We start from the raw sequence: 13,231 nt of genomic DNA on the forward strand, positions 1-13,231 counted from the left end.
TCAGCTCTGATGATTTGTTTATAGGGTTGTGCTTCACACTTCTGTCAGATTTAAGTAATTCTAGAGTACAGACTGAGATCAGGCCTGTGTGGCCACCAAGAAAAACAGTTTGAAGGCAGAGAATGAAGGGAATCAATCAAACAACCTCAGGAGAATAACAACAGTGACATGTGTGCGCATATGGGTTTGCGCATGCACTCATATGTGTGACTCATCTGTGGGTGGCGTTGGAGCCACCTCAGGGCCAAGGTAGTCGTCAACTGTTCACAGGCAGCAACAATAACTGGGGCAACCTGATGGCACGGTACAAGATTGATGAGTAGTCTCTTAAGGGAGGGAGGCTTTTATTGAGGGAAATCCATATTCAGCAGATAAACAGTGTTTGTGTTGCAACAACCTAGCAGCTAACATGTATACACAAACAGTACGGTAGATGTGTTTGGTAATCTGAATATGTTTTACCACCAGTTTTTGTCTGCATCTCTAGGTGTACAAGGTGTGTAAGGTGTGATGGCTCTGTGCTCTGAGACTTGTGTCTCGGTCTCAGGAGGGGAAACCTATGGTAATGAGGTGAGCTATGGTTCGCCCCTAGGGAATATCTACATTTTTATTAATTAAAAAAAACCCTGTAATGTGCCATTAGTGGAAATATTTTGTAACAAACAGGGAACTAACTGCTTACATTTAAAGTAAGAACAATGAAAAAGAAGTGGAAAAAGGGTGAGATAAATACAAAAGCCAACATATCCCAGACCTGCCCTAAATCACACTTCCTGTGCTTTTTTGATAGTACATTATCATTCATTGGAAAATATTATTACAACACATAGTAATGATATATGAGGTCACAGCAACTGTTCTAGCATCTACTATAAAATAAGTTATTGTTGGATGGATAAATAGCAATGCAGACTGATGCATCACTGGGGATTTGTTTTCTCTGTTAATTTGGCAATCTTGTGAACAACAACTTTACAGGCAGGTTCAAGCTGTCTTCGGTTTGGGGTTCGGTCCTATTTGCACCACTTCTATGAGGAGTGCGCTTCCTCTATGCGAGAGAGAGACCCAGACTCTCAAGGGTTTGTTCAGAGCCAGAGGTCAACCCTATGGTGGAACTCAGCCATCTGGAAGGTACGTAAATCATGCCCTCCAGTATCTACTTTCATTATATGCAATTCAATAAATTTACTCAATGGGACAAACATATAACTAAATTGGACAATACATGAAGATTGTTTTTAATAAAACAAGTCTTTTTCCCTTCTTATTAGACATCAGTTGTATAATGTAATAACGTAGTGTAAGGCTAATGTATACCTGATAACTGTTTTTTCAAATTCACTGTTGTGTATTTATGTAATTTAGGGACATCCAGTCATTTTTAAACTGTTTTCTCTAAATGATGAACTGCAGGCAGTAGCGTCATGGTTTTTGTAAAGGTGAGATACTGTATTACATTTAAGCCCTCTGACCATTTGCAAATTTGTATTTTTTGCATCACAAACAACAAAATGACCTTTTTCTTGAAGGAAATGAAATGTGCTAAGCAAATACGGCCACCAGAGGAGCTGCACAAATGGTTATTATGTCTGTCTCCTTCTCCTTCTAGGTGTCCTTGGCCTTGGGTCTCCTGATACTGACTGCAGGAGTTGCCAGCCTATCAGTTTGTTACACCACTCCTCACAGAATTGAGTCATTTGGAGAGGGAGAAATGTTCTTTGTAGACACACAAGCCATCAGCTTCAACAGGGGGCTGCACCTCAGCACTGCAGCTGGGATCTGGCTCACCTGTTTCGGCTCAGCCCTGGCAGCAATAGGGGTTGTTGTTTGGACTCTCCCAAGGTCCAATCTGAAAGAAAGGCTGTTCTACAGACCAGGGCCTGGGGAACAAACAAGAAAGTCTCGGTCAAACTGGTGGGGATTCAGGATCCCAAGGGAGGTAGTTACTGAGCCGCCAAGTACAAAAGAGGAGAAAATACCAGTAACACTGTTGAAAGAGGAAAATGTGCAGTTCACTTCTTAAAAGTGATTGCTACCCAGCCATTTCGTATGCAGGCTTTTCTTTTGTTTTTAAGTCTTTGGACCTTATATAAGTGGTTTTCCGATCAATTATTCTTTAAATGGGCGTTGTTTTGTGATAGTATTGCGTTTAGACAAAAGACTCAGGACCGTCTCAAAGAGGTTGAATATTTTCAAAGATAGAAAAGTTAATGACTTTGATGCCGGAATTTACATATTTTTTTTACAAAGCTGTCTTGACAGTGTGAAAAATGAAGAGCTGGAGAGTCCAGAGAAGAAGAAGTAGTAATCCTAGTTCACTATGTTGCACTGTCTACTCTTGTTATTTATCTCCTCTGTTGAAGTAACAACTGCTCCACAAATAAAATCAATGGTTTAAAGTGATTTGCAGTTAGTCAAACCGTGTGAATATATTGTCCCCTCGTCAATAATTATAGTACAGTCGAGAGAACATAGAGAGACTGACAAGTGGAGGATCTTAAGCATCCAGCTCCTTCTTTTTCTCAGGAAAAAAACATAATGTTGGTTCGACGCAACCTGTTCAAGGCAGGAATGTTAGGTATTTTGTCTGCCTTACTTACTTTCTGTATACAAGGAACAAACACAGAGTATGTGTGATGTTGTTCCACCAATAGGCCGATAGCAGGTGTGACAAGGCTGAATGTCTGCGTAAATGGGAACTGTTACAGAAAGGGACATATTGGATGGGGCATTGCTGTAAGACACTGGACCTGCTCTTTTGTTTCTAGGCGCCTTTGCTGCTCCCCTAAGACTGTATGATATGTTTATCACTCAAAAGGGCAGCAATATGATGGCATTGTTTGGTTTATTTGTATCAATATTTTAAATAGTTGCTGTTCTTTCTTTCAAAATAAACAAGATAGTGATTTAGCATTAATCCCGCAGAAAATCCATTTTGCTTTTCACTCACCATACACAGATCACAGGACATTAAAGAGGTTCTACAATTGGAAGAATAATTAGCATTTCTACATTTTTACATCCACTAAAGCAAAGCATGCTGTGTTGCTCACATGTTCAGACACATACAAATGCACTCGTACCCACACCCACGCGCCTACGTACATGCTCGTACTCCATTGACAACATCACCTATTTTCTCCCCACTATAATCTGGCTCCATAATTGCCTACAATCTGTGTATCCAGGCAACAGTTTGGTTTCAAGTGCTCTATTTTCAACTCAGAACAAAGACTATTTTCTGATTGGCCCAGCATTTCCACTCTCTTTATTTTCACACCAATCATGTTTTTGTTTGCAGGTACAGTAGTTGCAAGTGACTGAAGCACTGTCGCGAGAAGAATTTGCACAGGCCAATTTCTTGATCAGGTCATCCAATTCATTCAAATTAGCTGGAAGAGGAAAAATTATGTAGAAACTGAATAACTAAAAAGGCAATACATGCCATAAAAAAAAATCGAAGGAGTTGGTGTGGCGGAAAAAAGGACAGCAACTTAAATGCTAAAGTTATACAATGTAATTGGTTTTTTTTTAAATGAAATAAGAAAAATTTAAAATAAGCATTCACATAATGTAAAACTATGGATATTGTAGGAATATCAGTTAGCAAGATAATATTAAATGTATGTATAAAATGTTTTTTTGTGGTGATGTGTTTTTTTTTCCATTGAGATATTAACAGAACAGAAAATACATACAAAAGATTAATGCCAGGTATATAAGGTACACAGTATAGTAAATAACTATTAAATGCAATTTCTTAAAAATATGGTTCGTTGTAATGTCTTTCTCCTATTTTTATTTTCTATTTTTTCTTATAGCATTGTGGTTCAGTTCTAGTAAAAAATGTTCAAAGTTCAGTTTGGAGTCTGTCTATAGCATGTCAAATTTTCCCATACTCAGAATCAGCTGTATAAAAAGTAATGTCATTGTCCTTCACAATGTCTTCGAAATAAATGAAAATGTATTTTTTTCTGGAAATTGACCATTTTGTCTCGTTATTCTCCTTAAATAATGTTGAACAACAACCAAAAATATTTGAGTATGTTCTGGATAAAAACAAATGAAGGATTGTTTCCGATTCCGAAGAGTAGTCGATATACATTTGAAAACTTTCAAGGTATCTTTTGTGGTTGGGTAAATTTGATGTAAAATGAAAACAATAAATTACTTATTCTTTGGATTTGACTAGTATCTGTAATTTAGAGAGAAACTCTTGATATCTAAGTAAATGCCATCAGTGTGTGTATGTGTGTGAATGGGTAGGTGGGACCTGCAGTATAATAATGCTTTGAGTAGTCAGAATACTCAAGTTCAAGTCCATTTACCATTCACCATGTAACGCTGCATTACCAGGTTCAGCCACCATGAAGAATTGGCTTCAACGGTTGGCTCAAGCCTTGGGGACTGTCCGGCTTTAGCTGGTGACCGTACGTCCTGATTTGACCAGGGCCATCCTGTAATATGTCTCGGTTTTGAACAGTCTCTGTCCTGGTTTTAGCCAACCAAAAAAAATGCACAATGCTTTCGTCACTGATTTGTCTTTTCATATGTCTATCAATGTTGTTTCCAATAGTGTTTTAACCAATATAAATATCATTATTATCACTAATGCAATGTGAGTCAACGTTCAATACTGATTTGTCTCTGCATGTATCAATCTCCGGAAACAATAAAGACAAGACTAAGGAATAAAAAAACGCACACACAGCAAATTCAGAAACAAAAGAAAGGAAAAGACAAAATAAAATGGCAAACAAAAAGAACTACTGAAAATACTTTCTTAACTTAACTCATAAAAAAGAAATATAAATAAAACTATCCAGAGCTGTAGTTCAATCTGTCTCAAGTCCTTAAATGCAACATTTCAGAGCAAAAACTTTCCTAAAAGCAAAACTATTAAAAGTACATTAGTGTAAAGAGCTAGGGAGCACATACATAAAACACTTTGCCAAAGGGAGCACTACATGCGCAGTATAGCAAGAACTTGTACATTTTTTATGTGGGATGTGGCATGTGAGGTGAAGCTGTAGGAACATGCAGAGGATTGTGTGTTTGTGTGTGCGAGTGTGTGTTTAAGTATGTATGAGTACGTTGTGTTACTCTGGAGATGAGTCACAGCTGTGATGGTGACTCATACCATCTTCTCTGAAATCACACACAGGAGGGAACTTCATGTTCATACATTATGTGAAAGGGGGGTAGGGGGTAGGTGTAACCTACAGTTTAAAAGCCCTTTGAGTAGTCAGTAAGGTAAGGTAAGGTAAGGTAAGGTAAGGTAAGGTAGGTATGGTATGGTAAGGTATGATGACCTTAAATAATCATTATACAGAATATAAAAAATCAATTGGTTTATTTTCCAATTATGCTTTAAATCTCTAATTTTTTCTATCAGTGGAAAAAAATGTAAAAAAATGATCGCTGTGAATGCTAGCATCAGTACCATCACAACTTTTTGCTCACTTCGTGTGCATGTTCGCATGGCTGATTTGAGCATGCTTGGTTTATTAGGAAGTTTTTTGTTAGTGCATAATGAGATAGAAAAGTGAAAGCCGTAGCAGTTTTTCCTGTGAAGATAGAGGTTGATCCACATCACTGACTGCAAAGCTCGGGGTGAGTCACACTGCTGTGGGAGAGATCCACACAGCCAAGGATTGGGCTTCGTTAGGCTTGACTCATTGGCATACACATTAATGTGTATTTTTGTGTTGGAGACATATCTCTGGGCACCTGGAAGTCTGCTGCACAAGTACTGTGTACTGTAACATCTAATCTGTTGTTTAATCAGATAAGTAGCTGCTTCTTATATTTCCCAGAAGATGTGAAGGGTTAAGAATGATTTGTACCAATACTTGTCATTTTCAGAACATCTGTGAAATCTGTCTTGCCCAAGGAAACTTTGACATGTGAAAGCAGGAGCTGGGGATCGAGATCGAGATGACAAACTTAAACCACTGAACCAAAGGAACCTGGCTGTCGGCTGTTGACTGATTTGAGATATATTTAATTATTTAAGCATGTTAACCCTCATTTAAAAAAATATGATTCATGTACACAATCTTAATTAAAAATAGTAAAGATAGAAAATATTTAAAAGTGCATTAAAATGCAAAAAATATATAATAGAATTGATTCTGTGGGAACATGAATGTTTTGCATAACAAACAGTGTTGAGGTGTTTAACCTAAACCAACCTATTGGTCTTTCTGCCCAGCTGACAATGTCATATTTTGGTTTGCTTCACTACATTGATGACACGTTGTGGCTTAAATCATCGTTCTACAACATAAGAAAAAATTTGCTGCTCAGGGATTTCAACTTTTTTTTAATTTTTTTATTTTTTTACATGTATTCAATCCCATGCCATCACTGCATGCACCTAAAAAAAATGAGTGCCATTAACAACAGTAGCTACAAAGTGGTAATATCTGTGGTATATTATCTTAAGCCTTTAGGACTCCTGACCCTCTGCTCAAACCTCCACATGGTTTTCATTTACGTCACATGACTGCAGAACTCACACATAATGCTATGTTTGGGGAATTCCCTGTTGCTGAGCAGGGTTAATCAGGACAGATTTATATAACCTCCAATCACATTCTTGCAAGTACCTGAGGTGATGTTTATCATCTTACAATTGTTCATCCTGTTGCTCATATTTCACTACGCTTCCTGCTCTTAATCCTGTTACTCGTTGCTGGTACCATTTCCATTATCAACCACCTCCTGCCTCCTCCTCTGCTAGTTTCTTATTAAGTAGTCAAAATGACATCTGTTGTAAATGTACATTTATCTGCCTTTAGTGGATTTTATTTTCTTCCATCTAACTATTGAAAAGCTGGGTTTCATTTGAACCAAGAAGATATCAACATTCTGCTCTTAAAATCGTCTTAAAATATTCAGCACATGAAATGATCAATCCAAAAAACACATGAGCAGAATGATGTCAGTAAAGTTGGTCCAGAAAGGTATGACCATTGTCAAAATAATAAAAGCTGGACAGAAAATATAAGCCACATGCTAGAAAGAAATGCCATTAGAGATGGGGTCATATAACTTTTCATTTGTCATTGAATGCATTTAAACGGAATTTGGCCTTTTAATTTTAAGAAAACTAAACATGCATGTCACTCAATTACAAGTAGAAGCAACTGGAAGAAATCACATTTACAATAAACTATTAAAAACTCTAGAATTGGTTGAGGTTGACAATGCTTATGTCTCACAAATTCGAACATGAGACTATATTTTTCTGCGCTTCTGCACCTCAGTCATGTCAGCAAATCGATTTTTACATCTAACGTAATTTTACTTGAAGAGACCCTCCAGTTTTGCACTAAAGTGTTCAAGTACAATATGCGCCATTTTAGACACAGTGTTAACCTGCATTTTTCGTGAAGTGAAGTGAAGTTCTCTACATCTCACAGACTATGGACTAATGCTCAGTTGATGTAAGAGGCTCTGAATACGAAACAACAAGATCTCATGTGCAAACTACTACTCTGTTTCATCACCCAAATAGCCTCTGTAGCACAGCCTCTAAGGAATAAGAGAAAATATGTTAAGAAGATACAAGTTGAAGATATTTGCTGCTGATATATCTTACAATCAGACTTTTCATGTAAAATATCAGCTGGGAAAACACTGATTATTGTTGATGTTCAGTGGGAATAAACATATATCTATGCTTATCTTTATTATAAAATCTAAATAATTCAATAACACTTTTTTTTTTTACTCCATTTAGAGCAGTGGTTTCCAAACTTTTTCTGCTGGGTCCCCTTTTGGTAAATTAAATTATTTCCAAGCCCCCTCACCATAGACATCAACATATATCGATATACACTAAACACAGTCAGTCACATCTGGTGTAGATTAATTTACCTTGAAGTCCTCTCACAAAATTCACCATGCTTTGCTTGCATTGGAAAACAGTGTGCATTGTGTTTGCTAAGCCTTGCCAAGGGTCCCGTACACCACTTTGGGAATCACTGATTTAGAGATAATTATAACAATACATACTGCACTAGTACACTAATCACCAATGTGGTAAGAAACATTACGAGGCAGGCCTATTGAAACTGTAAAAAGGAATAAAAGGAAAGGGACATTTATATTAGCAATATTTAGACACAACATTTAGAATACAAATGTAAACCATGCACATTTAAACAATTAATAGATGTATAGGTAATTTTCCTAATCAAGATGCAGAGTCCAACATATTTTTTTGCCTCATTACCTCATAAATTCACTAATTGGCAGAGTAATAAACTAATATTCTTATAATAACAAAACATATGAGCACTGTCAAATTGGATTCAAACAAAAGAATACTTCAGTTAAGACCCATGTTTCACAAAGGGAAAGAGGCTAAGACACTTTGTGAATAACTGTCATCTTGACAAGGATCTAGTCTCAACTTTTAGGGGAAAATTCTTAGAAAATTTCATGAAAATGTTCTTAGACGTGTGTCACTAGGAGCTACTCTTAGTGCTTAGGAGGCTTTGTGAATAAGGCCCCTGATCTCTATGACTAGCAAAAGTTTCCCTTTTTACGCAACAATTATATCGTTTCACTTTTTAATTAACGTTTACAAGTCACAAAACTGTCGGTGAACATTTTTTTGTATGTACATTTAAGTGCTATATAAGCAGCTAGTTAATAAGATTGCTTCAATTGAGTGACAACACATCACTGGTACGAGTCAGAAATGTATAATCAAGACTTTTTTTGTGTTCATAGTCAGACACATTTTTTCTTCCCCTCCAAAATATGTAAAGATGATCTCTTTTTCACAATGTCAATTTAAAGTCATCTGACAGGAGAGCCCTAACATGACACTGTCCTTATCAGAAGTTTACACTGTGTAAAAGTGACTTTTCCCTCTCCTTTGTCTGAAACCCATCATGAGATCTGGCACAGACAGACACCTCTGCATATTTGCAGTCACCATTGGTTTGTTGAGCATTAAAACTGCTAATTGGAATTTAAAAAAGGAAAGAAAATATCGCATTACCATCCCACTTCCTCCAGTCACAGGCTGTCAAAATGCAATATTCCAAATTAGATTGTATTTGGATAATCTTTTGAACTGTAATAGGTTTCCAGCCAGCAGGCATATTACTATTGGCACATCATTATTAAACAAAAGTGACACCAAACCATCACTTTGCAGGCGGCACCAGATAAACGTTCGACACCGTGCAAATAATATTAGTTCTGCTTCCAGAGTCACTGGCTTATCTCTGGGATGCTATATTGGGTTCATATCCCTGTCGGCTGGAGAAGGCCTTCTGACGGAAGTGTCTAAATTTATGAGGAGCCCATATGTGTGCAGTGCATGTATGAATAGGCTGCTGTGTGTGCGTACTATGTAAGGGGTGTGTTGCACATGAATGCTTTTATATGTAAATGCTGTGTTGGTTAATGTGTGTGTGTGTGGGTGGATAGACAAGTGTGTTCCTGCTTTTGGGTGTGTGCAAAACTGGCTCCATTCATATGTAAATAAGCAATGTATGTGTGCCTGTATATGCAGACGCGACCCATATCATGGCATAATGAGATCCGCCACTGTTGGTTACTCTCAGACAGTGATAATTATGGCTGCAGTGAAAAGGACTGATTCTGAAGGCAAGAAGGAAACGCACACACAAACATATTTAACCACACACAGGCCTCAGTCCTACTTAAAGTCTGCTGCAGGCAAAATGTCGACCTGTCCATTAGGCACTCTGTCAGGAATATATTAGATCTACATCTAATTAGCTTTACAGAACCTGCCTTCTTATATTTATACTAGAATGATACAAACGTATACTGTGATGTCGAGTCTACATTTAACTTTATTTAAATATAAGACCCGGTTTCGTAAGAGGCATCAATAAGAAATACGAACAAACTTTTTTTTTCTTACAATCATCTTACTTTTTCAGCTTGAAAGGACACATGAACAGTGTATACATTCAGTGTGACATCCTGTCTCCAAAAAACAGTAAAGTGGTAAGTAGGTAAACAGAACTTGAGAACATAGGCTGGCGGTGCAAGCGGTTCCCTGTTGGTCGTTTATGGTAAGGAGGAAGTGTTAATGAACCATCTATTTGAAGATGGAAGCCTGCTTGTGTACCAACAAAGTTGATTTTATTCTATCAATAATTCCTATTTAAAAAGTTAGTCCATTATAAATAAAACAAATAAATGATAGTCTACTTTCTTCTTATTGTCAGTAAATAGCATCAATCACAGAAACTAACAATGTACTAATATTTTTTAAGGTTTATTTTAGGGCCTTTATTTGAGAGATAGGGCAGTGGATAGAGTCAAATATCCGGGACAGAGAGGGTGGGGAATGACTTGCCACAGGCCGGATTCGAACCCAGACTGCCCACTTTGAAAACTGTGTAGCCACATGGGTCCATGTGCATCAACTACTAGGTTACCGGCGCCCTACAATATACTGAGTTTAACAACAGGTAATTCCTGTGTCTTTAAAGCCTGATCATTCATATTTCTCTGCAGTAGACCTTTCTAAAAGTGTCTTAAAAACACCCATTTGAGAGTCACGTTACTAAATTCCTTGAACATAAATACTATAGTTTTTTAAGTCATTGATGCCATCCTGCTGCTATGAATACTAAAGCACCAAACATTAACGGCTCAGGTGAAAATACAGATCAAAAGCAGTGAACCAGAGAACATTAACAACAACAGCAGATGTTTCCTTCCTGGGATGGATATACAGTAGATAAGGTTTAGAATAAGTGAAAGTAACATTTAAAGCCACATAGCCTTATAGAATCGGTGTGTGATTTTTTTTTGTTTACATTTTGTTTTAGGTCGAAGAAAGACAACCTTAGGTGCAGATCTGGTTCAGTGATGAAACCAGAAGCAGTATGCGTTTGTCTGTAATTCTGAGCATATAGGCTTTAACTTCAGGTCACTCATAATTTCATTGTGAAAACCTAGAAGCAGGCTCTTTAGGATTTAATCTATTTCTTTTATAAACCCTCTTAACTCAAGGTCCACCACCTGGCTTCACAAAGCTCATAATTCCATCTGCTGAGGAGGACCATGCAACGAGTTCTGTAAAAATAATGATTTAGAATTGTTTATATAAAACTGTTTTATAAAGTCGAGAATGGACTTTAATACACGAGTCATTCATTCATTTTAACGATATTCTGTGAATGTAGTTTTGGGTCTTACATCAAAATGAAGGACTTCATAAAATATAGCCATGACAAAAATATTTTAATCTAGAATAAGTCAAATGTAAAATGGCATGAATACATACAACTCTTTCTGTTTCATTTTTTTTTTTTTTTTTTTTTTTTACTATGTGAGGCCAAAAGTCCCAAGACTGTCTGGGAGGCAGGTGGATCTTATTCAAAGATCTTAATCACTTTAGCATGGCATCCTCTGCAGTTAGCAGTAGAAAACTGTATCCGAAACGAGTAGTAAATACATGAAAACATGACAAGAGCCCATTCAAAGAGTTTATATCCAGGCCAGTTCATAACATTTGTCATTACTGTAATAACCTTTGTGCCCCCCCCCCCCCCCCCCCCCCCATCAAGTGCACGTTTCAATGCACTTTGTGCAACATAAAGGAAAAACCTAAAGGATGAATTATATTTCTATAGTGATATTCTGTTGGTTCAACCCATCAACCATCAATGGCAGTCACCAAAGGTGTACATATATATTTTCAACAGCTTTTTACTTTGAGACCCTTTCAAAGTGAATTGAAATAATTGCTTGGGAACATCTAAACCAACTTGTTGAGCCTGTTAACATTGCTAACTAATGTGTTCCAAATGCAAACTATATCTATTAGCTGTTATGTCTATGAAAATTATAAAGCAACATATGGTTCTTTAAGGGGGGCTTTTTCTAAGAAATCCTTTTTGTAGCTTCTGACATTGATGTGTCCAAAAGAAGAAGAAGAAAAAAAGAGACATGTTTGGGTATATCATGGGGGAGGAATGTTCAAAAATGGGCATGCTTGGATATGAAAACATGGAAAGTGACTCAGAGATATTGATAGAAGCATGCATCCCATCTTATTTTGAGCAGGTGTAGCATGTAATCCTTATGAGGCAAAAGAGGATAATTCTGTGGTGCGAGGCCAATAGCCCATACAAGATTTTGCCTACTCTTTAAACCCAACCAGAAGCAGTGACTTGATCAAAAGCCAAAATTATTTACATACTTTATCCAATAAGACTGCAAATGCAACATTAACTACTTTGATTAAAATACCACCGATAAAAGACTATATGAAGATACTGATAAACAGATGGAGGAGGAATGATGTCTGAAGCATCAGTTGGCAGTATCTATCAGTCTGTGAGTACCACTTTAGTGTACTCAGAATAAGATGTCTCAAAGATTGCCATAAAATGTTTTACAGAAAAATGATGATCATCAAATGAGTCCTAATAGCCTGGCTTTTCCGGCCAACAAGTTCCAGAGACAACCGAAGAGGAACTGCATATTAAGATAAACTCCTTCAAGAAATCTAAGCATACTTGACTATACTGATCTGTGACTCTCCCTGCACTCATTTTTTGACCTGGAGGACCAGAACTTTTTTACAGCTTAACTCAGGCAAGACTGAAGTTTTTTTTTATTGTACTTGGTCCTCAACACATCAGAGATACTTTTTCTAATGATATAACTGTCCTAGATTGCATCAGCCTGGCATCCACTATCACCGTTAAGAATCTATGAGTTCTATTTTATTCATGTCCTTTAACTCTCATATAAAACACATCTAAATGACAGCCTATTTTCACCTTTGTAATATATTTAAATTCAGACATATCCTAGGAAAAATAACTAGGAAAAAAGATCTCTGTATTGGCTTCTCTGCACTGGCTCCCTATTAAATCGGAGTATAATTTAAATATCCTTCTTCTCACTTACAAAGCTCTTAATAGCCAGGCACCATCTTATCCTAAAGAGCTAATAGTGCTGTATTACCACTCTAGACCATTGCGCTCCCAGAAGGCAGGCCTGATCCTGGTACCTACAGTCTCTAATGTAGTACAGGAGGTAAAGCTTTCAGTTGTCAGGTCCCTCTTCTTTGGAATCATCTACCAGTCAAGGTCAGAGATGCAGACAACCTCTGTACTTTTAAGATATTCTTCTTTTTGATAAAGCTTATAGTTAGGGCTGGCTCAGTAATGACGATGGTTTTGTTGATAACGACGACTTATAAGATGGTTTC

The 13,231-nt window shown here is 37.1% G+C and overlaps 1 protein-coding gene across 1 annotated transcript; it reads left to right on the plus strand.

Annotated features, from left to right (window-relative positions):
- The first annotated feature begins 448 nt into the window (after nt 1-448).
- On the plus strand, nt 449-2,236 carry nrsn1l (neurensin 1-like). Its single transcript, XM_061060219.1, has 3 exons — nt 449-570; nt 979-1,131; nt 1,610-2,236. Exons 1-3 carry the CDS (start codon nt 511-513, stop codon nt 2,021-2,023), a joined length of 627 nt encoding a protein of 208 aa, XP_060916202.1. The 5' UTR covers nt 449-510; the 3' UTR covers nt 2,024-2,236.
- The last annotated feature ends 10,995 nt before the right edge of the window (nt 2,237-13,231 follow it).

The sequence above is a fragment of the Labrus mixtus genome, chromosome 16 (genome assembly GCF_963584025.1).
Source record: "Labrus mixtus chromosome 16, fLabMix1.1, whole genome shotgun sequence".
Taxonomy (NCBI): domain Eukaryota; kingdom Metazoa; phylum Chordata; class Actinopteri; order Labriformes; family Labridae; genus Labrus; species Labrus mixtus.

Coding starts and splice junctions, on each gene's coding strand:
- nrsn1l (XM_061060219.1), top strand. CDS start 511: ATGGCTCTGTGCTCTGAGACTTGTGTCTCGGTCTCAGGAGGGGAAACC. Junction 571..978: donor GGGAAACCTATGGTAATGAG/GTGAGCTATGGT, acceptor ACAACTTTACAG/GCAGGTTCAAGCTGTCTTCG. Junction 1,132..1,609: donor GGAACTCAGCCATCTGGAAG/GTACGTAAATCA, acceptor TTCTCCTTCTAG/GTGTCCTTGGCCTTGGGTCT.